Raw genomic sequence first — 26,689 nt, 5'->3', positions numbered from 1 at the left:
ACAGCTCTAAGTTACCAGCAGCTTCCAAGCTGTCAAGTGTGATGGCCATTTCTTCTTGGCTCATGGACTTGACCGGACAGTGGCAGAGAGACCTCTGTTGAACACACTCTAACCAGTGCATTCCCCACTCACAAGTCCTTTGGTGAGTCCCCTCTGCTCTTAGGATCAAGACCCAAACCCGGCCCTTGGGAGGCCTGCCCGGCTCAGCCTGGGGCCCCACTGCCTCCTCTGTCCTCCAGCTCTCGGCTCGGGCCCCCCGTGGGGGAGGCGTCTCCACCCAGGCAGTGCCCTGGCCACTCCTGCTGGCCTCCTTGCCGGTCACCTCTCACCCACCCTTCGCTGTCACTGCTGGGCTGTCCCAAGGGCGGCTCCCTCGTCACCTGCTCCCATCACACCCTGCACCTGCCCTGGGAACTGCACCTGCCTTGTTGTCCGGACTTTTCTTGCCTCTGGACTGTAAGCTGCCGTGGGCAGAGGCCCTGTCTGCTTTGTCCCCCACAGCCCCCAGCACCCAGCCAGCTGAATGAGCGAACCCAGCCCCAGCCAGGTGGCGTCCCCTCTGGAAAGGCTCTGGGAGTGACCTTTGGCACCGAGAGTGGCTCTGCTCCATGGACCCTGCCGTTCTGAGCACCCCCTTCATGCACAGACACCCAGAGTTGGGGCCACCCGGCTCCATCGTTTCCTCCCTTTCGGTGTGAAGCAACCTGTGGCTCTGGGTCCCCACCTGGCCAGAGTCCAGGGCTACCCGGCTCCATCGTTTCCTCCCTTTTGGTGTGAAGCAACCTGTGGCTCTGGGTCCCCACCTGGCTGCCACCTGTGTTTATAAACAACGCTTTACTGGGACGCAGCCTCACTCATCTGTTACGTCTTGTCTGCAGTTGCTCTCAGCCACAATGGCAGAGCTGAGTGACTGTGACAGAGGCCGCGTGGCCGCAAAACCTGAAATATTTACTCTGCGGGGTCTAAAGAAGCAGCAGCCGAGCCCTGGCACAGGGCACCGCACAGGAACCTACTGTGTGCTGTGGGGGAAGTCGAGTAGGTGAGTCATGGTGACGAAGGGGTGGTTCAGGGTCTCGATCGGAGTGACCCTCTTGTCGGCGTCGATGGTCAGCATCTTCTTCAGCAGGTCGATGAACTCCCGCCGGTCGGCCTTCTCCACCAGCAGGTCGCTCCCCTCCAAGTCTGTGGCCATGTTCACCTGGGAGCAAGCAGGCGCAGGTCACCGGACCCTGCTGTGCCTCCCCGACGTCCCTTCACTGCCACTCCATCCCAGTCTCTCAGCCACCCCTTCCTGATCACCGCGGGGTGGGGGTTGGCCCCGTTGAAGGCACTGTCACAGGTCACTACGGCCCACAGGAGAGGCACAGGGAGCCCCCGCTCGGGAAGGGAGAGGTCGCTGCCGGTCTGTGCGAGTGGCCGGATGCACACCCTCCTGCCCCAGTCAGTCAGCTCGACATGCACCCACACCACACCGCGTCGACAGGAGCCAAGAGGACAGGGCTCTGCGGACTGGCTGCAGAACAATGTGAATGCACCTAGTACTCCTGGAAGTACAGTTAAAGACGGTGAAATGGTAACTTGTAGGCTACGTGTATTTTACCACAATTAAAAACAGTAACTGTAACTGAACAGTCACAATAAAATGCAAAAGGCGGACTTATCTAACCTGTGAGGGGACGTCGGGGGCTCAGTGCCCTCCCTGACACCCGCAGGTGTCACGCCTCTGGCAGCGCCCGGAGTGGCGGCCGGCGCGTTCTAGTCCCTGTGCTCACTGGGGTCGCCTCTGGCCGGGACGGGCAGGGCGTCCAAACATGGATTCTTCTTCTCAGATCAAGTCTATATTCTAGGACAGCCTTTAAGAGACTTGTTCTGTAGTGCTTTCTGGGTTTTCCACGACACGCCCTGGAAAGCGTATACTTCCAGGTACTTCAAGTGTACTTCACTCAGGACCACGAGATTTGGTCACACGCACCTTCGGTAGGAGGCGTGCTGAGTGCTCACTGGTCTCCAGCTTTATTTCAGACTTGTCCTCACACTAGAAAGAGCTGCAGCTCTGGCGACTTCTCTGGGCGCCAGGGTGGGGCCTGTGGTCCCCGCAGGGAGCCGAGAGACCGAGTGCGACCACAGAATTGTGTTTCTGCAGTGGATGAGTGAGAGCCTCAACCTCCGCACTTGTGAATGCGCCCGGACTTGGAGACAGGGCCTCTGCAGGTGTGCCCAGTTAAAACGAGGTCACACTGGAATTGGGGGGGCCTCACATCCAACAACTAGCGTCTTTATAAGATAAAGAAGGGGGAGAGTCAGACGCAGAGACCAGAGGAAACCCTCAATAAAGCCACGTGAAGCAGGAGGCAGAAATGGGGGCGGGGGAACTAGGGACACTGAGGGTACCCAGGGGCCACCAGAAACCGGCAGGGAGGCAAGGGACGCTGTCTCACGGGAGTCTTCTCGGGAAGCATGCCCTGTTGGTGCTCTGACTTTGAACTTCGAGCCTCCAGAACTGTGAGAGAAGGAATGCCTGTCATCTCAAGCTGCCCAGTGTGAGGTGCCTTGTTAGGGCAGCCCTGGGAACTACGCAGAACCAAGGGCATTACACTCAAATGTGCCAATGGGCTTAAATTCTTCTCATGAAAATGTCAGTAGGACTGGCCGGCACTATTCCACAAATAGGGACCAATAAGCCGATGCTATTTCTAAAGAGCTGGTGCTAGGTTTAAAAAATGTTCCTCACACCCAGTGGTATTCTTCCTCAGGCTGGCACATCATTCATTGTTCAGGGTCAAGGTCAACCGTGGTAGCTGAGTCGACCCTATCATGGTCTGGCAGAAGCCTTGCTGTGCTTGGTTTTTCAAGGGCGGACGCTGCGTACTCACCCACGGAGCTTACCTGGGCCATGTCATCCAGACAGTTGAAGATGTACTTCCTTGCTTCTTTTGACTTAATCCCCGTCTCTGCTTCATGGTCATCTGGCGTCTGGTCAAGAGAGGCGAAAGCCGATTAGTAATCTGAATTATTTCCCGGTTGCTGTAACTTAAAGCCTAGAGCTTCTGTGTCTCACGGAGGTTCTTTTTCCCCACCTTTCAGGGAAGGAGACTTTGACTCCTGTTAAAGTGGCCTGCACACCAATTACTTTCTCTCTCCATCCTTCACACCACCTCAGTCCCCTCCCTTCCTTCCCACGGACACCTGCTCTGCATCAGGCCTGGAGGATACAGGGTGAACCAGGCACCTGCAGATAACCCCACACTCTTCCCTGAGTTAAGGGGTAAGATTCCACACGTGGAAAAGCAGAAGCCCTCCTCTGTGTGATTTAAAATTTTAATTTTTTTAATGAAACACTTATACACACAGCTCCCACTATGTGCCAAACACTGTTTTAAAGCACACAAACTCACTCACGACTCTGCGTAACCCTCTCGGGCAGGATGGTTAGCAGCCCGTGTCCAGAGGGAGAAACAGGAAGGGAAAGCGTAGGAGCTCGCCAGGGTTCAACGGCCAGTAAGCGGCCGCTGCCGCCGGAGTCTGTGTTCTGTGCCGCCCTTCCAGCTGGGACTGGGGACACGCGTCCACTTCCCCCACTGGCCTTGGTCTGGGAAGCTGCTGTCTGTGATCACTATGGGTTTCGGGACGCACCCACGGACCGCAGGTAATCGGTCCTCAAAACCTCCCTCGGGAACAGCACACGTCGGGGGGCTAAGATCTAGGCTTCGATCCCATGAACAGCCGGACAAGTAGGACTGGACGCTCACCTGAGACACGGAAGTGGGCCCTGCCCCTGCCGGCCTCACCCTCCTCCTCCGCTCTGTCCCTGGGCCTGACCTTGAGCCTCCCACCAACAGCCCGAGGGTGCTCGCTTAGCTTCCAAATCTTTTGTGACTCCTGGCCTCCCATTATCTTTCCTTTGTTTTTCTTTTTTCTTTAAGTTTTTTAAAAAAGATTTTTATTTATTTATGTATCTTTAGAGGGGAAGGAGAGAGGGAGAGAAACATCAATGTATGGTTGCCTTTTTGTGCATCCCCTGCTGGGAGTTGGCCTGCAGGGAACCAGCCTGCAACCCAGGCATGTGCCCTGACTGGGAATTGAACCGTGATCCTCTGGTTCACAGGCCTGTGCTCAATCCACTGAGCTACACCAGCCAGGGCTTTCCTTTGTTTTTCAAGAAATTTTTAGTGAATCTGTTGGGTGACATTGGTTAGTAAAACTACTTAGGTTCACACATACAGTTCTATAACACATCATCTGTAAGTTGTATTGTGTGCTCACCATCCAAAGTCAAGTCCCCTTCTGTCACTGTTTACCCTGCCTCCCCGCTCTGCCATCTCCCCCCACCCCACTTTCCCTCTGGTCATCACCCTTCTGTGCTTTGTTGGCTTAATGCCTTCCCTTCGCTCACCCAGCCCCTACGCCCCACTTCCTCTGACGGCTGTCAGTCTGTGAGTCTGTTTCTATTTGGTTTATTCATTTTGTTCATTAGATGCCACACATTATCTTTAAATTGTATTAGAATTTGGCTGTAGTTTCTGTCAAAAAAGAACAAAAACAAAACACTAACAACCACCACCACCCACCCAGTCTCTTGCAAAAAAAAGCAGCACCTAGAATGAGCATAAGACATGCTGAAGACTAGCATTATTTTCCAGGAAAATACATTAATTTTAATTACTAGGTGTAGATAAAAGTGAAAGTAAAATACATTTCCGTTGAAGTAAAACCACCAGGGTTCCTGGTGTGCAACCGTGCGCCACACCACCTGCCGGCTGCACAGGCGACCGCCTGCCCCGGGGGCCCCAGGATGCCACGGGTGTCTGGGTGGCTCCTCTGCCTGGAAGACCCTCTTCATCCTTTAGGGCCGGCCTCCAGTGCTGCTCCGGGGCCCTCTGCTGCAGGCAGCGTCGAAGGCTCCCGCGCTCCGTTCCCACCAGGAACGGGGTCCTCATTGTGGGGGCCACGTGTCCAGTCTGCCTCCAGCCTGGGAGCCCCTTGAGGCCAGGGGCTGGCTGATCTCTCCCCTTGTGCAAACCAGACAGGGCGCCATGGTTTCCCGGATTACGTTCTGGGGGTTTAGCAATCAGAGGGGGTGCTTCTGAACATTCCGATTCATCCACGTACCCCAACAGCACCCCTCCCCATGACACAGGCCGCCCGTGCACAGCTCCCCACCTGGCGGCCTGCGCCCTGGTTCCCCGAGTGCGGGGTGTTGGTGAGGACGGAGGGAGGGTGCTCTTCCTACCTTCAGCCTCCATAAAGGGTACGGCGAGTCCGTGTCGCGGTTGAAAAACCTAGTCGTCTTTGTCCCTGCGCTCAATAAATATTCAGCCGGCAAGCCCTGTGTTTGTGAGATATACCGAATCTGCAAGAAAAGATGAGAAGGAGGTCAGGGTGTCTCCTGTCACTGTACGTGTGGCATATTAATGGCTCTAGTGCCTTTGAGAGAAATACAATGTTATGGGGAAAGGAAGAAGCAAAAAACAGGAAAAGGGAAAAGAAAGGGGAATAAGGAGAGGAAAGCAAGCGGAGGGGTCACGAGGTCTGAGAGGCGACACGACGACGCCCCCTGACCTCACCCCCGTGACCTCACCCCCTGACCTCACCCCGGTGCCGTGTTATAAGCGAACTGCGGATCCAGATGAGAGGCATGAGTGACTGTGGCGTGTGTGCACCTGTGCTGCCTGGACCCACCTGGTCGTACTCTGAAGCGCCCGGATACAGCGGCCAGCCCAGGAACAGCTCCGCAATGACGCAGCCCAGGGACCACATGTCAATGGCCTCACAAAACGGTAAACCGAGGATGATCTCGGGGGCCCTAGAAAAGAATGGATGGAAGTATTAGCAGCTGAGAAATGTGGGCAGCCATTGTGCTACAAATTCGACAGAAAAGCCTGTCTGCCACACCCAGGGGGCCATTGCGGACACGCCCCCCCAAAGGGCCAAAGTGGTTCTCTCACTGTGTGGCAGTGACTCCTCCAGTCTTGGGCTTGGTCCTCCCCACCAGCAGGGGGCCCGGCCAGAGGGCTGGTCTGTGGCTCTGGGCAGGCCTAGAGGGGCCCACACCAGCTGACCCCGTTACTGTTACACCCCAACCAGGTGAGCTGAGAGCCACTGTGGAGGCATCTGGGAGCTCTCTTCTGCAGCTGAGAACTCGGGGACCAAAGTTTAGAGCATGCCCGGGTTTAACAGAGGAGTTCTCAGGGACAGGCATTCTATTTTCAATAACATACTCCATAAAGCAAGGTGCCTCCACCCAGAATAATGGGATGAAATCCAGTATCCGTCCATACCACCAATCCCTTTCTTAGGGGTTTGTATCCCACTTTCCCTAGGAAATACCTTTTTTATTCACTGGCTTCTAAAAAACTCTCATATTGCAACTACAGAACTGTGTTCATGACCACACAGCCTGGCTATCAGTCAGAACTCCACCCTAAGCCTGTCCCCACTGCAGGAGCGGTGGCCCTTCAGGCGACGGGCAAGGTTCCCTACCGAGGGGACCCGCCCAGACTCCGGGCATTTCACCTGTGGTCAGTCATCAAACCCAGAGAGACCCGAGTGCGTCTTGTTGTCTAAGAATCCGCCATCGTCAGGTCGGGGTGCGTTTGGGGGAAAACCAAGCCCCGAGTAAGAGATGAACGCAGCTCGTGTTCTCAGAGACGTGGCTCCAGGGGCTCCGCCAGGTAGGAGGCGCGTCAGCCCCGCTTCTGAGTCCTCTAAACACTCCCCGCTTGGTTCCACAGCGGAGGCGCCGCCGCTGTCTGCCCTTTCAGCGGCCGGGAGCGGGGAGGAAGGGTGTGACTGGGAACACTCCCGCCTGCCCTGGGCTTTGAGCTGGAGTATTTCCCCACTCTAGGAGCATCCCCCCACCTTGCTCCTATAAATGTGCTCTCATTGCTAGTATTTTTTCTTCCTCTCCCTAACAGTATGGAACAAACAAAACCAAACCCAAAGGGCCTTGTTACAAAGTCTTGAGTTTTCGTATGTGAAAAGGAGTTTCTGCGCGTCCTTGGAGCTGGAGATCAGCACCGTGCTGGTGCCTGTGCAGGGCTGAAGCCTGGGCAGGGGACGCGGTTCTCCCCCAGGCCACGCCTGTGTCCTCCCAGGAGGGTGCCAGGCAAGTGCCTCTGGGCTCCTTAACGGCCCGACCCGTCCCGTCCCCTTCCTGCCGGGCATCTTCAGCTGCCAGTGCCCTACCCGTGCATGGCCCGCTCTGTAGCCCTGATGCCCTGGGTGCCTGGGGTGGTTGTATGTCACTGCCGGACCACCCTGCATCACAGGTCACTCGTGTCCAGCTCGCCCGCACACACCAGGACTTCTGGACTCAGCTGACCGTAATGCGTGACTGACGAGGTTAACTGCAGGCTGTCTCTAGCAGTGCCGTCTCTTTAGTTTATTTACTAAAAAACCCCATCAAATAAACCGCATCCCTTAGGGAAGAAGCAATATCTGAAAAGAACATTCTAGAGAAGACAACATGTTCCACGACAGGTGTCAGAAGCTGCTTTCCTTCCCACCTTTGCTGTTCCAGGGTCAGGTGCGCCCGCCTGCGACCCCTCCAGCACAGACGTGGGCCCTTCCTGGGAGAAGGGCCCCGGTGTTGGTTCAGGGAGCGAGCGCCTCCTTGGCAGGCTGCTGGCTCCAGGTCACGCGTCTCCGCACTTCTGCCCCCTGTTCCTGTCACCTGCAACTTTGCTCCCTGGGCAGCCTGGAGACTCCAGTCTCCAGACAAGTCTTGGGAACAGGCTGGTCTGGTTCCGTGGGGGCATCTCTGGATGTGGCCATGGGGCTGCCCTTCCTACCAGGTTAATCCGCTGTTCTCGGGGTTCTCATGCCCCGAAGCGGGCCGTTCAGAACCTCTGGAAAACGACGTCCCAGCTTCTGCTCCCTGACGCTGTGCCGCACAGAATCTAACGAATGAGCCTGTCGCACAAAGGGCACCTCGGCAATGTTCTTTGGCAAGAACACCAGACAGGGATTTTGTCAGCCAGTGCTCCCGAGCAGGGCCTGTGAAAATCACTGAGCGCCCTTTCTCCATCAGCAAAGGAGACGGCAGCCGTTCATGGGGCCGTGGTAAGTATGGCAGCATGTGTTCCTTGCTGTGACTGTAATGAGCAAATGTCAGGCTAGATGGTGGGGAGACGGAAGAAATGGAAGGTGCAGTCCCGTCCCCAGGGGCCCCATTGCTGGAAAGGCCACTCGGAAAAACATATGACAACTAACGCTGAACACAAAACACACACTAAAGACACGCAGACGCAAAGGCAGAGCTGATTCGAGCTCATAAACGTGCTCTAACACAGCCGTTGACAGAAATATGTAGCCAACGCGAGAACAGAGCTCACCGAACAAAGCCGAGCCTTCCTTAACCCCTTCCCGTCCTGCAGACGATGCCCTGCCTCTTTCTCCCCCCAGGCCAGACCCCCGAGGAGCGGTCTCCTGCCGGTCTCCTGCTGCTCGGTTCCCACTGCCTGCGCACCTCCCCCACCTGCCTTCCACTCGACCCCAGATGGACAGTGACCACGCTGTCACAGCCGCTGACCCGCCTCTCAGCCCCGTGACCCGAGCGTCTTTCCCTGTCAGTGGGACCGTCCTTCCTGTCCTGACACACTCACACCCCGGGCGTCCCGCCTCTCTGCATCGGGCTCGTCCACCTTTGCTGGCCCATCCGCTCTCCAAATGCTACAGGATGGCAAAGCCGTGGGACCCCTTCCTTTCTCTTTTCGGCCTTGCTCCAGGTCACTGTCCTGGGTTAAACTGTGTCCCCCGTGAAAGACATGGTGAAGTCCAAACCCCCGGTACCTCAGACTGTGGCCTTGTTCGGGAACGGGTTACCGAGGGTGTGACGAGTTAAGATGAGGGCACATGGGAGTCGGGTGGGCCCTCAGTCCAATGTCACTGGCGTCCTTATAGGAAGAGTCTGCAGTCTTGACACAGGCACCAAGGGAAGATGGCCGTGCGAAGGTGCATGCAGAGACTGGAGTGATGCCGTCACAGGCAAGGAAGGTGCGGGGACACCAGGAGCTAGAAAGAGCCGGGAAGGGTCTTCCCCTTGAGGGTCCATAGGGAGCACGTTCCAGCCGACACCTTGATTTTGGACTTCCGCCTCCAGAAAATGAGTGTCTGTTGTTGAGTCACCCACGGTCGTATCCATACCCACAGGTTTAAATTCCATTCCTATTTCCAAATGTTTGTCTCCACCTGCAACCTTTCTCAGCTCCAGCTTTACGTTCTGACAGCCTGTCATCTCCACCGGAATGCTGCACAATCCCCGCAAGCGTACGTTTAAGAGGGAACTGTCCCTACCCCCAACTCGTCCCTGCCGTCACCACCTGCTGCTGGTGGGAATGACCTCTGACTCCTCTCCCTCCCAGTTGGTCCTCACCACCCAACCCATCAGTAAGACCAGCTCTGAAGCGTATCTCACGCTGGGCCCCGATTCTCCCCCTCTGCCGCCACCACGCTGGTGCTGGCCACCCCCTCTCACCGGGAGCTCCCTAAGCGGCACTTCCCTCCTCCAAGCCATGCTCTGCGCAGAAGCTGAGTGATCGCGTCACACCACCCATGGCTCCAGGCCCTTCAAAGGCTCCCCACTCAGAACGCAACCGAGTCCCTCCCACGGCCCACAGGGCCCTCCGGGATCAGTCCACTCTCCTAGTTCACGAAGCTCCAGTCCAACTGGCTTCCTTTCAATTTCTCAAATACCGAAGCTGCTCTGGGCCTAGAGCCTTCCTGCAACATTGTTGCTTCTGCCTCCCCTGCTCCCTCCGCTGGCTCTCAGACGGCTGCCTCCTTCTCCCCCTTCAGACTCAGTGTCGTCACCGTGGCTACAGACGGGCCCTCGACACCAGTCAGTTCCCATCTACAGTGCCACACAGGTCGCTGGACAGCCCTCAGCCAATAGCCCGCCGACTGCCTCTTCCTGCTGCTCAGTCCCCGAGGCAGCACAGCGCCTGGCGTTCGGTAGCCACTCAATCAGTAAGGATTTGCTGGTGGAATAAACCTCCATGAAATATAAGGAAGTGCTAAAATACGTGATTCAGATGGAACGTTCTAAGGGAGCCCAAACAAAGGAGAACGGAGGGGCTGGGTCTTTGTGAAGGAATGGAAGCTTGGGCCCGAGAGGGCAGGGTTCAGCCTGCTGAGGAGGGGCGGGCCTCTGTGCGGGCGGCCGCCCCGGGAGCGTGGGCCTGGAGACGGCCGTGCGCCTGCAGCCCAGGCTCCCCTGAGCAGGACCGCACGCTACCTGCAGACGGCTCCCCCGGAGTTACAGCAAGGAAGCCAAAGGGAGCAGCAGGGGGCAGAGAAGGTCTCCGAGAGTCGGTCCCCTCCAGCCTCTCTCTGCTTCACCCTCTCGCACGTCCAGTTTGAGGGTTGGCTGCCGCTGCCACAGGTGTGGCCGAGCCCCGGTCAGTCCTCGCCCTCTGGTAACCCCTCCTGGTCTCTTGTCTTTGGTTTCAACCTTTTCCCATCTACCCCAAGACTCCTCCTCATCCACGGGGATGTATCCTTTTCTCCGTACCCACGATACGGAGAAATCGGTCCAAGCTATAATACAGCTTGTCCCCCCACTCCCCCTTTCGGACTCAAACCCGCACTGCCCACCTTCTCTGCGCTGGTGCGACCGGTGATGATGACACGAACGTGAATCCCCAGACTGGTCCGACAGAGAAGAATCGAGCGCCCGCCGCTGTTCTGAATACATGTCCGCACATCTGCCCGCGCTGACCCTTCCGAAGCGCACCCAGCGATGCTGCACAAGCGTCGGTTCAGCCCCCAGGCCAGGGCCCTCGGGTGAGGAAGGTGCTTCTCTGTCTGGCCTCCAGAAATCGTTAGGGGGCTGGAGGCCATTCTGCTGTGATCTGGGAGATGCCGGGTCTCCTCCTCTGCTAGTCCAGAAGGCTCTGAGCTCCCGGAAGTTCAAAGCCAAGTCTAGAATCTGCTTCCTTTTGTTTGGTACACCTGAAGCACATGCTATGTATGGTGGCCAAGGCTACTAACGCTGAGTGACAAAGACACCAGTCTTACCGATGGTTATTCTTAAGCCAGACTTCGGGTCAAGCTCCCTTTGTTTACTCATGTGCTCGAATGTTCACCCTCCATTCCCTAAGCACCTACCACGTGCCATGCACTGTGCTGGGTGCTGAAGGGGGACAACTAAACCAGGCATCTCCAGGAGTCCACTGTCTGGTCAGAGGCAGCAGTGTCGCAACAGCCCACATGCAATGTGCTGAATGTGTGCCCAGTACACGAAGGAGGGACTGCCGGGGGCAGCGAGACAAAGCAGGGGTGGCCCCCAGGCACAGGGCAGGGTGACCCTGACCCCACATCGCCACTGTGTCTCCAGCGCACCTGGGGCATGGTAGGCGCTCTCCACACATTTGTGCAAGGAACGCACCTTTCTGTCTCAACCCCGAAGCTGGCACCATCTCCCTGGTAACACTTCTGATGACTGGAGGCAGACGACTTGGCCTTTCCGTTTCAAAGCTTGTCTGATTTTTTTTTTTTTAAATCACATTCTGGTTTCTTCCATGGAGGCCGTCTCTGTTCTCATTCGGTTCCGCAGCAGGGAGGACTGCTGGCTTGAGAAACCACCTTTCCCACTGGGCTCGGAATCACCGTCCCGGTAATGACTCACCACCCTTCGTCCGCCACCCCACAGAATCGGAACCGTCTTACAGTCTCCTCATCGCTATTTTGGGACATGAAAAATGCTTGAAACGTACATAAGGTGTCAGACAAAATTTGCACCTGAGGGAGAGCGGAACTGGTCCCTTCTAACCTTCCCATCGCAACACACTGAACATTCTTGTTTTTTAGGGAAAGAGAATAAACAACGGCCATTTCCGACACATCAGTTATTGCAGCTTTGACATTCCGCTCCACCAGCTCTGCTGAGGGTGCACAGAGCCAGCGGGGCATTCCCGGAGCCCGCCCAGGGCACGCGACCCCGTGGGGCAGTGACCCGACAGAGGTGGGAGACCACCCACGTTGAGCGGGGACACACACACTCGGGGGTCCGGGGCTCCCGGGGGGACGCCAGCGCTGTCGGGCTCCGGCTGCACGCCTGCTCCCCGAGGCTGGGCGGAGACGGCACTGAACAGAGGGCTGCAGGGAGCGCCCAGCGCAGGGCCAGCACGCAGCAGGCGGCCGACAACCATTCCACCACTCACTGTGCTGTGTCCAAGGCCCTGTCACAACACGGCACGAAGAGCATCATTTTAAAAGCCCACTTTCTTCTGTACAGGTCGAAACATTAGGCCCTCTTTGTCTATATATGTTAAAGCACACAAATGAAACTCTTCTTGTTTTCATTTATGTATCTAAAAAAGTACAAAGGGTAATAACCAACAACCAAGTACCAAGTACCTACCACCCAGCTTTAGAGAGAAAGCTGCCTGCCCACAGCCCCCCATTCTCTGCTTGCACGGGGGCGGGGGGTGCGACCCTCACTCTGCAGCCCCTTTCAGGGCACCTGCCCTTGCTCCCCCAAGCTCCCCGGCCAAGCACAAGACCAGGGTCACTGTCTTGACCATCTGCACGACACGCTAATAAAACAAGTGCAAGGTTCACAGCCACTCCCAGCTTGGGCAATAAATCTGCAATACTAATCAGAGAGCACGGGAAGGACTGTGCATTTCTGGAGAAATGTTACTCAATTTCTCCGAGTTTTTATTTCGCCATCTATGAAATGTGATTATTAATCTTGCTTTTTCCCTTGTCTCTAGAGCAGCTTATGAAGATAAATTATGGTCGGTGGAATTATAAAGCAGTTTGAACTCCTTGGAAGCAAGACACTCTATTAGCCCACGGTATTTTATAATCACTGATGTTGGAAGGCGTACTCGGATTGAACTGCAGTGGGAAAGCCCGTTCCCACAAATATATGTAGATTGAAGGTAACCTCAGTATAGCTGGGGCAGAAGCAATCGAAATGTAAATTGTATTTCAGATGGGTTGTAAAATCGTACGCTTGGTTCCGCTGCAAAAACAGCAGATTTGGAAATGCTGACACGAACTCTGAGCCACCATTGCAGCTACTGGAGCCGGTGACCCAGAATGGGGGGCCAGGGATTACATCAAAGAAGCACCACAGGGCCTGAGGAACAGCGGGGACCTGAGGACCGAGGACAGGGAGGAGGCGACTTCAGAGAAATTGGCCCCCACGCCTGGAGGACCAGGACAGAGACCACCTAAAGGGAGAGAGCTGGAGAACACCTTGGGCAGCCAATGGGACAGGGAATGTGCCCTGTGCCCACCGGCAGGCTGCCGGGAAAATGGGGAGTGGCACCCCTAGAAAGAGGACTCATCCCATGTCTGGTGACCCAGGAAGGTCCAAGTGGGGCTCTAACGTCGATGGAGGCCTAGGGAATCCAAGGCCAGCCTGAGATTTGATTGTGAAAGACACAACTTCCTCACTGGACCGGAGATAGAAGAGAAATGGCTTTGACTCTGCCTGGGGTGCCAGGTCGGCGAGAAGGACAAAGAGACCCAGGGCTGGAGCTCCCGGAATGAAATGCAGGGTGAGGCTGACCGGGAGCCCACGCACTGTTAGCCTGCACTGGGCCGAGGTGACAAGGAGACTGTCCTCGTAGTGGCCTGAGCACCGTGGACCCCACGGCCTCTAACGCTCTCCCAGAGAGTATTCTCGCCTGGTCGTGAGCGGAGGATGGCCTCGAGGTGGAGAGAGAGCTACGGCCAAGGAGCAAGGCTCTGGACTCAAAGGGGAGTGAGGAACGACACCCCACCCAGGCCTGTGGGTGGTCCCGGGGTGATGTTACCCCAGGGCGGGGGGTAACAGCAGGGATGTTCAGGAGGTTCTGCATCAGGGCCATTGCTGACGGTCACAAAACTGTGAGGGGCTAAGGGTCCTTCAAGACCCTGGCCCACGATTCTGCTGTGACAGTACCTCCAGACGTCCCCCAGAGAAATGCTCGGAACGTCAGATGAGTCCTCGCATCCACGTGGGCCACACAGAATCACAGTTTGGCCTGGACGCTGACATCACTCTCAAGCCACACGTGGACAGTCCCCCTGGAGGAAGCTGGCTGCCTTGATTCAACTGGCCGTCTGCAGAGTCATGTCAGCATTGAGAGCTGTGTTCTTTGTGACCTGTATCGCCAGTATCTTGGCTCTGAACAGGCCGTCCTGGTACGCACACACATCTACTTGTGAATATACACAAATACAACTTTATTTGGCCACCCCATGCTGATCCTTGGTCTCCAGCGCTGCTCCGACTCGCACAGAGCAGTGTCAAAATCTAGCTTTCTTGTTTACACGCCAGAAGAAAAGGCTGGATCTCCAAGGCACCTGCCTATAATCTCCAAAGGCTTCTGATGATACTGGTGCAAACTGGAAACCAGTTCTGGGATGTCCGGAGCATACCCTGATGTCAGCCAATAAACTGCTGGAAAATCGGAATGAGCAATGTCCTAGGAAGAGCTGGCTTGGACCCCACAATGGGTCATTTCGAAGATGCTCACACTGTCCTGTGACTCCTTACCCTCAGGAAGTGTGCTGCACCCCTGTGCCTGTGCCCAGCCCGGTACCTCCTGGTCTGGTCTCTGGTGCCTTTACCACACAGCCCAGCGTTGCTGAGAAAAGCCTGGTCCTGCCCGCCGCCACCCCACAGGACGGTAGCATCACCGGGTGTTGGGCTCAGGCTTTTCGCCAAAGCACGTGGTCAGTCGATGACCGCAAGAGCACCTGTCACCTGGGGAAAGGAAATCACAGGTGTCTGCGTGTGTCTGTGCACAGGGACGCTTCTCACACACACACCGCTCCCATGTTCCCGCCCTGCCTGCTGCCCCCTCCCCGCAGCACGAGGTGGCAACGTGCAGCCTGCGCCCCAGCAGGCCCTGCGGCTCTGGGATGAAGGCGCCTGAACACGTGGGCTGGACGGGCCCTCCACCTGATGCCGAGGGGCTGGGTACCAAGGCCTGGGGCTGGGAGCGTGACCCAGCTGGCTGAGCGAGACAGAGGACAAAGCTCAGACATTCCTTTCAGTTCCTCTGGTCGCTGGTTTCCCTTCTGCTTTGTTGTTAGTCTGTTGAAACTGTGCATTGAGAGCTTCCCCAGGAAGCCTGCCGATCCAGGGAGGCCTGACCCGAGTCGCCCTGTCCCCTGCTGTCACCGTTCGGCTTCCCGAGCCCACTCCTCTGTCCTCTGCCCCGGGAGGGAGTTTGGCCTTTCGGTTCCCGTGGGTCGTGTGGAAATGCAGCACCTTTGCTTTATTCACAGTGGTGATGTGTTACCCCCACAGAGAGCGCAGGCCATGGGAGGCTGGCCTCTCTCACGCCAATCCGTCAACTCAAGGCTCACCCTCCACCCCAGAGAAAAGCATACTAAGAAGGTAACATCACTTATATGCCACTTCATCGACGCAAATGCAAAACTTCTCATTAGTGAACATTTAGCTTTGACTGGCTTGCAGCGAGTACTGAACAGTGTTTGTGGAATGAGTGAATGAACCAACACAAGGAAGAAGCACCCTAAGTCTTCCTGACGGGGTCCCCGTGCCTGACTGGGGGAGGGGCGCGAGGCGTCCCCAGCTCCCAGCAAGTGCACCGCAGCAGACACAAGCCTCATCCTTGCGGAACTTCCTGTCCTGACAGCCCTGCCTCATCGTGTGGCTGTGGGGTGGACACCTGGGGCGGTCTGTACGTCAGACGGCCCGGGGCTGCAGATGGGACCCTGCTCCTCCTTCGAGAGGGAGACTGCACTCAGTGTCACCCACTGGAGACACACAATTGAGACGACAGAAGCCAGAAAGAAACCTGAGCTATGAAAGAGAACCCCGTGAGTGAAGATGCCAAACACACACTGGGGGGCCCATTTCTGCGGCAGCCACCGGGATGCCCCCAGATCTTCAGGGGCCTCCCTCCCCGGATGGTGCTGCTGATGGAGAATGACCGAGAAAGAAGGTCTGAGGCCCACTAATACTCTGCCCAAGCCAGTTTTCAAACAAAGCCCAGAGCCCGTCTGGGCGACGCAGCTAGCTTTGACCCAGGAGGGCAGGACGTGACCCCTCTCCTAGAGGGTCAGGGAGCCAGGCGGGTGAGGCTGGCCTTGCTCTCTGGGGGAGTGCTTCTCCCCAGAGGCCAGACCTGCCGGAGGGGCCCGAGCACAGCGCTTCACCCAGTCCGACAGCAGGAAGCATCACAGAGTGGACTTGACCATGGCCCTCGGGACCTGCCACGGCGGCTGTGTTCCAGCAGGAGCGAGGAACAAGAGTTCGGCCAAACAAAGCAGGCATACCTTCCGGCTCTGCCGCTGAGGGCGGCTTATTTGAGGAAAACCTTCCACTATTCAACTTTTCCTAAAGGAGCTGAAAAACAACAACGAAACCCAAGTTCGCCCACCTTGTGTTTGGGTCACGGAGGAAAAGTTCAGCTGGCTCTTCGCAGCTCCCACTAGGGGGTGCTGAAGGGCAGCAGACGCGCTCTGAGAGGCGGCTGAACGGGCACTCCCACGGGACGGAGGGGCAGCCCCCACTGGGGACAGCGGCCGAACCTCACAGGGGGAAGTCCACAGCAACCGTGGAGCAGAGCCAGGGGGCGTTTTTGTCTGTGGTAGGGGAGCCAGCTGTCCCTAGGCGAGGATCCCTCCGTCCCTTCTCCCCATAATCTGCTTTTCTCATCCTAACAATGGGGCCTCTTTATAATCCAGGGGCTGGGACGCTTGCACATGCCTTCAGAACAGAGCGGGCTTCAGCAAAAGAGATTAAAAGTCCATTTTGTTCTCTGGTGCACTGAACACGACACTAGCCAAGGGAGCTAACCAGGGTGTGGAAGTGGGGAGCTGCCACATGTCAGCTGGAGTTGAAGAGATAGAGAGAGAGGCAGAAAAGGGGGAGGGAGAGAGGGAGGGAGAGAGGGAGGGAGGCAGGCTGAGGCACTCACTCGGTGGGAGCAAGAAAGGAACAGAGCGAGGGAGTGTGCCCTCCACCCCCATCCCCCCAGCCTTTCCTCACCTCTCTGGCTACCTGTCTGGAGGCTTTCCAGAGTCTCACCTCTAATCCTGCCTCTTCTAGAACTCTCCCCCGACTCTCTGTCTTCCTACCTCCCTGCAACTTATCTACGGCCGATTCATCCCTTGCACTCATCCTTGCCCTGATAGTTACTATTTTAAAAAAATGAGCATAACCTCTAATCAGCTTCTCACGGGGACTGGAAGCATCTCGAGGCTGCGGCCTGCGCGTTACTTCTCTCTGCGCACCCCGTGGCACCTGGCACCCTGTGTGGGGCCGGGGGCCGGGGGGTGGGGGGTGGGGGTGTCCTCCACAGACCCCAGTCCTCATGCTTGGGGTGGAAGAGGCTACAGGTCCGTTATCTTTTTCCTACCACCAAGCACCGGTAGCACTAGTAAACGCTCAACACCCAGATGTTCTCCGAACTCACGCGACTATCCCAGGAAGAGGCGAAAGCAGGGATTCCTGACCGCTTGCTTATTTACCTACGTATATATTTACTTTTGAGGAAAGAGAAAGGGTAGGAGCGAGCAAGCTCGTTCTAGTTCTTCTCTGATAAGGACGATTTCCATGGAGACGCCTGAATAGAAACCAATAAAGCTCTATTTATTTTTAATGGGCCAAGCTTGACATAGGATTTGTCTCTTTAAAAAATATTTCAGCTAGGAGTGGTGGGGGAAAGAGAAGAGACTGGAGACGAAGAAAGAAGTAACAAGTGGAAGGTAGAAGAGAGGAGGAGGCAGCTAGGGAGATTTAAAAAAACCAACGACAAAAACCCTACTTAGCAATTAAGTGGATGTTTGAAAGAATGGCGGTGATGATCGGTGTGAGGAGCACGGTCTTTCTTCTGCCAAAGAATAAAAGTTTTGAAATGTCACTTAAATATCGTTTAATGGAGCAGAGTGGCTGCTTCTTGGGTTTGCCTCTGCAAGAGCCGGCGGCGTCATTCGGCCACTCAGTCTCTGCATGCATGTAACTCGGCCTGCCCTGGGCTCCCCGGGAGATCGAACGTCCTGGAGGACCCAGCACCCACGTTCACGCTCAGCTGCCTGTGAGCCACCCGCCCATGGGGGTCGCCCTGTGGGGGCTCCTCCCTGCAGGGGCTCCACCAGCACCAGCCAACTAAATGGAGCTAACCCAGACCCTCCAGGCCTGCAAGGCTCTGACACTCAGCTGCCGAGTTCCTTTTCATTCGGCCTCAAAAAGAGGTTGTTTTTCAAGAGACAAAACAACCCTAAATAACCCCAGAGATCCAACTCCAGATTCAGTTTTGAGGCTCGCTCAAACAGCTCTGCCTGACTCTTTAGCGATGCTTACTTGTGTGGGAACGGAACAGAAGCCCTCCCTCTTCTCGGGTTCCCTGACTTGCCAGGGGCTGACACGCGCCTCCCAGAGCCCAAGGTTTCTGACCCTCACGGGGGACTCAAGTTCAGACCAGGAAACCGTCGTGGTGGAGGGAGGGACGGAGGGTACAGGGCTGAGTGTTCTGGGCTGCAGAGAGGAAAAGCTGATGAAAGAAACGGTACCCCACCCCCCAACCTTGTCTTCCCCCTTAGAATTGCATCCACAGCTTACATGTGGGTGAGCATCATCCCGCACGCACCTTAACATCTGGGTAAATGACTCTGATCTGCAAGCCAGCGCTCAGGGCCTGGAGCTGGTTCCCTCATCCTGCCCACTGAGCAGTCTGGGCCCACGTGCTTCTCATCGCCGCTGCCTGCCTCAGGGTCGAGGACCATTCTCAGCACTGTCTCGCTGGGCGGAGGGAGGGGAAGGCTGCTGCAGGGCCATTTTCTTCCCCTGCGCATCCTGTGCTCAATATGGACAAATATTTGTGAAGCCTCTGTATTTCCCATTAATACCGGGATAAGGTAATTAGCAACGAGATTTTTCTAGGGGAAGCAGCAAAGCTCAGGGGAGTTGGGGGTTGGGGTAGGGGAGAAGCAAACCCCCAAACGGAAGAGCAGAAATGCTAAAAGCTGGCATCTGAAGGTATTATTCAAAAACAATATGGGAAAAGGCAGAATTGTATTTCCTCTGTTCTTCTAAGGGGAAGTTCAGAAAAAGGTCAGAAAGAGAACAATGCAGGCTGTCTATCACAGCAGCCTCTAACCTAGAAAGGTTACTTACGCACTGTGGCCACATTTCTCAATTCTGTAATCACACCCCCCTGCCCCCTCCTCCACGCAGCCCCCACGCCACCGCAGCCTTATGAATTATACATTTCATTTCCATTTGCCGACACCCAGACGTGGTGGCCACCGCCCTGGTGGGGTGGGGGGGCGTGCAGGCTGAGCTGGCCCCCCCCAGGTGCCCAGGCAAATGTTGCATGTGGGTTCTGCTTGTTTGACCTTCAATTCCCAGTTGAAGGTTTTGTTTATTGAACAAATAAGAACCAGTGACCAGTGGAAATTTCCCGAAGGGAAATCACACTGGGGCACCTCTCCTTCCCCTTAACATTTTTATTCAGGCGAGATCTGGCTGAAATGAGTATTCAGAGTGGTCTCGGAGGAGGCGATGGCAACATGCAGAGTGTGTGTGTGTGTGTGTGTGTGTGTGGGTTTAGAAGCAGGAAGCACCAACAGGGCCCACTCCATCCTCTTGTCTGAGTTGGGGTGGCAGGCGGGAAAGGGGGTACCAGAAATGGATGCCACGGCAGAAACTGGAGAGGCCCCCCTCCCCCAGGGGCAGGGTGGGGGCTGTGTGCCCAGGTGCTATTACTATATCCAAGGGGACGCTGCTGTCCGTCCAGGATGCTGCTGCTTGGGGGGTTTTCCTTTCAAATCTGTCAAAGGCATCGGGTTCTATGGAGAGGTGTCACGCCGGGCAACCGAGAGAGCATGGGAGCAAGGAACACCGCGGAGCGGACGGAGGCAGGCTGATGGGGAGGCTCCTGGAACACCAGACGGAACACTCTAAGAGGCGATACAGGCACAACTTTTAAGTTCATTTTAAAAAAATGACTGAGACCCATTTAGGGAAGACAGTTGTGGGGTGGGCCATAAAAACCAGGATATTTCATTTCTGAAGCCGAGCTCAAGAACACAACAGCAAACGGTGTCAGTATTAGGTCTGAACTGCTGCGACCCAAACGGCATTCCCTTGGGTTTTCTGGAAAACACTCTTGGTGTTGGGTCATTTTTTAAACAGGACTGACTGAGGGTACGTGGGGAGCACAGCCGTGACGGTGGCCTCCACACAGTCCCTGCCCCCAACGAGTGGGGCAAACCTGTGTCACCAGGAGGACACTGCAGAAATGAGGCCACGGGACATCTGGACTTGGTTGTAAAAGACCCAGCGGCTGTGTCTGCCCCTCTCTCGGATCCCTCGCTTCGGGAGAAGCCAGCAGCCATGTTGTGAGGATGCTCAAGCAGCCCCGGGGGAGGGGCCCACATGGCAAGGAGTGAGGACTCCTGCTAGGCAGCAATGCCAGCTTGACAGCCCCAAGAGAGAGCCACCCACCCTTGCATGACTGCAGCCCTGCTGAGAGCTGGCCCAGCAGCCTCAGGAGAGACCGGGGACAGAACTGTCCCAGCCACGCTGCCCCCAAGCTCCTCGTCTGCAGAACTGTGAGCTAATACACGCCTGTCATGTGCGAAGCCACTGGGTTTCGAGGCCACTGGTCACACAGCGACAGAGAACTAATGCTCACGTGTGGCCATACCCCTAAATAGAGAAGGGGGTCACACAAAAGCAGCTGGTTCTTTCGACATGCCTTAGTCCAGCCTCCGCCTGGGGCCCTGCACTGTGCCGGACCCTCCACTGGGTCCCTTCCCCGCAGGGGCAGACGCTCTGGATGGGCATCGATTAAACTCCCCCTTGAAAAGGCAGGTGTCTCCGGGACAACGGTGCCTGAGGGGGACTTCTGAGCATCCAAGGGCAGGGAGGGCTGAAGGGATGGAACAGGGCCCCCCGGCTGCATCTCACAGGACACATCCAATGCAGAGACATAAAGTGGCCTACAGAGGATGTAACATTTAAAAAAATTATTTATTAACATCCAAAAATTAGGCACTCTTTCCTCAAAGTTTGGATTTCCAGCTTCTCTGGAAACTCTAAAACTCTGGCAACTACGCATTTGTTCTTGGCAACAGCTGGGCTGAGTCCCTGCCCGCTTCAGCACCACACCTGTGTGCCACCTGCTCCATCCTTCCCTGTTCACCCATCTTACCTGCCTGGCCCTCCCGAGCTGGGGTCGTGACCCCTGGGGGAGGGGCCAGAGGCAGAAAGACAAGTGGAGCAGCTTAAGCATAGTCGCTGTTTTCAGCTGTGTGTGGGGGGGACTTCTGAGGGCTCCAAAACTAGCTTCCTTCTATTAAATAAGAAAGATTTCGTCAACAGCGGCCCCAGAAGCAAGGGACACCTTAGAACTAATGAGGAAGATAAAACAATAATTCCACTTTACATTAAGCAGCACGAGCTTCCACTGGAGAGCTGCGCGTTAGGTTCACGCCACGTTCGTGCACGAAGGTCTTCGTTAGGCAAGGCCTCGCCTGGGAGGAAGCACGGTGCCCGAGGCCCGCTCTGCTGATCTGGCCTTTTCCCATAACAATAATTTACAATAACAGAGGAAAGGAAGGCTCCGGCGCCATAACTCCGGGAGTATCTGCTGGGTCCTTCCCTCCGACGAGATGCAATAATATGACCTTTTTTGGCCTTCTCCCAACTCTCCATGTGAGACAGGATTATAATCAGTCTTCAGAGCGGCTTGCTCAGGAATTAACTAGCCAACCACGGGGTAACTGATGCTGGGGCAGTTCTATGCAGTCTTTGCATATTTTTAGGAGAGAAATGTAATGTTAACAAGCATTGTGCTCTTAAAAATATTCTTTCTAAACAGTCAGGGGCTGGGTGGGAGGAGGGGGGTGTGGTATGCTTAAAATGCTGCCTGAGGTGGTTTCATGTTAAGAGAGCAGGAGAAAGACACTCTCCTGCCTCCTCACCCCTCCTCACCCGACCCCACCCCACCCCACACTCAGGGAACATTACTGAGTGATTATGTGGCAAACTCCATCACCAGCATTTACTGAGCTCATTGTGCGTTCAAGACTCAGCTAGACGGCGATACAAGGTCCTGGTTTCTGTTCTCAAGAAGCTTAGCATTGTCAGTTGGCTAGAGCGTCCTCCTCATACTCTAGGGCTGTGGGTTCAATCCCCAGTCAGGGCACATACAAGAATCAACCAATGATGCATCAATAAGTGAAACAACAAATCGATCTCCCTCTCTCTAAAAAAATCCATTAAAAAAAAGAAGCTCAGCATCTGGTGTACGTGTACAGAAAGATGAGCACAGACAGAGGTCACATGCGTTGGAGGCCAGCTAAGTTTACAGAGAACAATCACCGTCTTCCACTCAGGCAATGTTTATTGAGCATCTACTATGTGCTGGGCACTGAGCACTTGGCAGTGAACAGGAAAGACAGTCCCCGTCCTCATGGAGATTAAACTCTAATGGACTTCAGTAGACTCACTCCGGGCTGGGAAGAAAGGGGGAGGATTCACAAAGGTGGGATTTCACACCACCGTTAGGGATGGGGACACTTCAGGGAGTCTGGAGGAGGAAGACAGCCTGCAGGCCACAATACAGAACAAGTGAAGGAGCAGCAGCAGATGCAGGAATGAGCGGGAGAACAGGGAGGGGCGTCAAGGGCCGGAGCGGTCTGAGTGAGGGGCGAGAGACCAGGGTAGCCAACACTGGGTCTGCACTTCCTGTGCCCCAGCCCTGCGGGGAGACAATAAGCGATTCCTTGATTCCTTCACCAGAAACCAAGGGCATCTGTCTCTAAACATGAGTAACTGGAAAAGATGGTACCGAGGATCGTTAAACGTTGTGAATGGATAGTGGGTTTGGAGATTTTATGGCACAGGTCACACCTCTCACACCGACACTGCATACTGTAAGAGCGTGACACGCAGACCTACGAGAGACGGCCACGGGTAGGTGGGAAGCGAATAGAGGAAACGAGCTACCGCTGCTTCCAGAAGCGCAGCCCGGGATGACCCGACCCAAGTGACAGAGGTCTCCAAGTTTTGTGTGGCAGCCGCAGAGCGTTTCCACCTGGCCGATGTCTGTGGCTTCCAAAAGGTCAGCGGAAGGCAACCCGCGCTCCCATGGGCCTCAAGGTGGCATCTGTAATGATGCAGTGATAGTTTCAGGCATGAGCATACGTGATAAAGAAGCAAAACGGGCAGGGACCTGATGGGCCCACCTGGGTTCCCAGGTTTAATGGCTCCGATCCACATCCAAGTTGCCGCTCCACGAATGAGACTCTATAAGTTAAATATTGTTAGCTTGGCCGGGTAGCTCAGTTGGCAAGAGCATCACCCCGATATGCCAAGGTTGTGGGTTTGATCCCCGGTCAGGGCACCTACAAGAAGCAATTATTGAATGCATAAATAAGTGGAACAACAAATCCGTGCTTTGCTCTCTCTCAAAAACAAAATAATTAAAAACGCATCTCTGGAACTGCTGACTGCATTTAGAAAGAAGTGGACCCCCTGCGGTGGGCTCAGTCACAGCCAAGGCTTTACAGAGCCTGCCACGTGGTCCCCCGGGGCCTCCCCTTTAAAGGCACCCCCTGAGGTCCCCATGGAGTGGGCCCAGTGATCAGTGAGAGATGGAAAACTCAACAGGGAGGACGAGGGGGTTGTGGCTTCTTGTAAGTCCAACAAAATTCTGATATTTTTTAAAGGCTTGCACATCTTGATATTCCTGCTGATAGCAACTCTCGAACCACTCCCCGCATCACCCACCCAATATTTATTTTGGGAGCAGTTGAAGTCAAGAGAAAAGCTATCAAAATGAGTTAAACAAAAGCTGCCGAAGGGATTCCCTGTGAGTGGGAGGCTGAGTAGGGTGATTTCTCGAGCTCTTGCCAAGGCCGTGATTGTAGGATTCTATTAATGCTTCCCTCCTGATCGCATGCAGGGACAGCTTCACAGGCGATGGGAGGGAGCTCGCCTGCATGAGGGGCGGTTGCCCCGGTGGAGGAACTCACCTGGAGAAGGAACTGTCTCTGGGGATGAGAGTCCCAAGCCCGGGGGCTGACACACCCATGAGCCAGCTACTCAACTCGAGGTGCCCAGGAGGTAAGGAGTTAATGGCAATAGCCACACACACAGTCTGCAATAAATGCAAAGCAGGGGAAGACTGGAAGGAAGTGCTGGAGATGGCAAACAAATCAAGGGCAAATGAAGTAACTTGCGATAAATAAGCAAATATTAATCTCCCCTTTGGAACAAAGGAAAGATCTACCGTAAATTAAGTGGCAAGTTCCAGGGCAAAGATGGTTAGTGGAGAGTTCACAGGGGCCTTTCTGCTGGGGAAGGAGGCGCCTGCCCAGAGGCCCGCCCTCCTCCGCAGTGGCTTCGCCTTATCCCACACTGCAGGGTCTTTGCTTTTGCTTGCCCCCACCCCTGGTCCAGCACTCCCTCCACTGACGCGCTCTCTCCTTCTCCCCATTGACAGACGGCTCTCATGTAGAGTCTACACAGCCTTCCTTCATTTCCCAAGTAATTCACAGATCCAATTTAAAACGTATGATTACAGTTGTACTTTAGAAACGTAACTACCCATGGATTATAATTTTGAATCGAGTGCGCTCTCCAGACGGGGCCCTGGAGAACCGAGAGGCACGGTGAGGCTGGGGGCAGGGAGACAGGCACCAGGCCTGCACGATGATTTAATGCTGGATGAGCAGCCCACCCCAGAGAGACAGGAGACACTGCTCTGACACACCACCAGGGCCAGGCTCCCTTCTTTGGGGATCACTGGCCCGCTGCTCCGTTTCCACGCTGAGCTCCCTCTGCTGATGTCTGACTCACTTCGAAAATCCCCTGGGGTCTACTATGCGTTTCGCTGGCTTTCTGCTGATTTCCCCATCCCTCTCTTTTCTTCACTGGCTCCTCTTTCCTCTCTCGCTCCCTTACTCTGCACAAGGAGTGCCCCCCTCGCCCCCTGCCCCCCTCCTGGGGGACTCCTTCACTGTCAGGTACCAGCAGGGAGCCAGCTGCACCTCCTGCCCCTGCCTCCCTAGGGTTCCAGGTCCATCTTCTCAAGGCTGATGAAGTACAGTCGTACCTTGGTACTTAACTGGCTTTGGAACTGGTCAAACCCTGTACCGATTGCATTTTGATGAGAAAAAAGTGTTTCAGCACTCAGTGCTTGCTCGAGACTCGTGGCCTTTGCTAGAACTTGTCTGAGTCATGACATCCCCTTGGGAGAGAAAGTGCTTCATTGTTCGGTACTTGTTGGTTTCAGCACTTGTCATGAGCTCTGGAACGAACTAACGACAGGTACGGGGGTACCACCCTATCTCTATCTGGATGCCTCAAATCGACAGTGAGCCCTCCCCCTCCAAAATGGAGCTCCCTTCCAAACCAGGCCAGTGACCCGAGGACAGCCATTCATTTCTGCACCCCCTCAGTGAGGGCCCCATGCCCACGTCTCCCCTTCCCTTGTTCTCTTCAGTCTCAAGGCCACGCCTCCCGCGGCCTCACCCCGATTACTGCCGATTACTGCCAGTCTCGGGGCTGGGTTCTCTGCCTCTACTCTTCCCCCTTTCCCATCCCCACACGGCTGCCAGACTTGGCTTCTAACACGGCTCCCAACGCACCACTTCCTTTCTTCAGAAGCAATTTGCTTATCGCGAGAAATCCAAGTTCGAACTGTGTCCCTGGGCCCTGGGCAGCCATCCCCGTCTCTCTGCCCCACTGTGTTTCTCTGGGTGCAGTTCGTAACTTCCTCTTCTTTCGGGCCAGAATCTTCGCTTCCTACTCCATACTCCTGTGTGTGTCGCTTCCTCCATCTGAAACGCCTTCTCCATCTTTTCTGTTCAAATCCCCATCCTCCTCCAAGTTCAGTTCTACTCCCCGCTCTGGTAGCAGTGCCTCCACGCCTCCCCCCACCCCCCCGGCTTCTGCTCAGTCAAAAGCCCCACGCTGCGCTCTGCCTGCCCCGCCTGATGACACTCCACAGAGAGGGTCTTCTGTTAGACAGGTCTGCCTCAGCGTCGCAGGTCGTGATCACGCTCGGGTTCATGTCCCTCAGACCTTGTCTGTTTGATGTCCCGCTTTCCTGGTCCAAATCCCCAGGCCTTAGCCATGCTGAGTGTTCAGACCCCACCAGCAGCTTCCTCAACTCTAGATGGAGCCAGGACCTGAGCGTCCTGCCTCCAACTGAATGATCCCTGGACGCAGTCTCCTGCTCGCTAGCCCCTCGCCCTGTTGGCCTCTGGTTACCCAGTCCTGTCTCTGCCCCAGATTTCGTGTCAATCTCCGCCCTGCCCCCCCCCTCCAGGAACTTCTTTGGTGCATTCCAGAACTTTCTTCTCCTTCACTCACCTCCCATTAAACCTGTAGCAGTTTGATCTCTCCAACTAAGCTTCAAGCTCCTTGATGAAAAACTAGGGCATCTTCTCTTCGAGGACACCCACATCACCGAACAGTGTCACCGTATAATAATGGGTGCTGGGCCAAACACAGCTGGCTGACTTATTTCGTCTTACCCCACGCAAGTGGCCGCTCTTCCTCCAGGTGTTCTTTACGAGTTCTGGATCAGCGACCCGAGAGACTCGGGTTCCACATCTGACGAGGCCACTCACCCACGTGCTGGCTGAGGCACTTCAGTGTTGCGTGCCCAGGTCTACTCCAGAGTAACACTGGTGAGGACAGTTCCCACCTGGTCACCTTGTGCACTGGGGGAGAAGATCAGCCGAGTGTCCCTCTACG

At 55.5% G+C, this 26,689-nt stretch overlaps 1 protein-coding gene across 5 annotated transcripts in view; it reads right to left on the bottom strand.

Moving 5' to 3' along the window:
- The window catches only part of HIPK2 (homeodomain interacting protein kinase 2), a 165,421-nt gene that overhangs the window by 38,973 nt on the left and 99,759 nt on the right, over positions 1 to 26,689 (bottom strand). For all 5 annotated transcript variants that reach the window (XM_037049080.1, XM_037049082.1, XM_037049079.1 and 2 more), the window contains 4 exons: positions 5,680 to 5,803; positions 5,231 to 5,350; positions 2,887 to 2,973; positions 1,014 to 1,198 (listed from right to left, as the gene is read on the bottom strand). In XM_037049080.1, the coding sequence (XP_036904975.1) occupies positions 1,014 to 1,198; positions 2,887 to 2,973; positions 5,231 to 5,350; positions 5,680 to 5,803 (516 nt within the window). The remainder of the gene's footprint in view (positions 1 to 1,013; positions 1,199 to 2,886; positions 2,974 to 5,230; positions 5,351 to 5,679; positions 5,804 to 26,689) is intronic.

Source organism: Sturnira hondurensis, unplaced genomic scaffold, assembly GCF_014824575.4.
Source record: "Sturnira hondurensis isolate 20B ecotype Veracruz unplaced genomic scaffold, ASM1482457v3 Scaffold0006437, whole genome shotgun sequence".
In the NCBI taxonomy this organism is placed as follows: domain Eukaryota; kingdom Metazoa; phylum Chordata; class Mammalia; order Chiroptera; family Phyllostomidae; genus Sturnira; species Sturnira hondurensis.
Note: the sequence above shows the minus strand (reverse complement) of the source record. Positions and strands in the feature narration are given on the sequence as shown.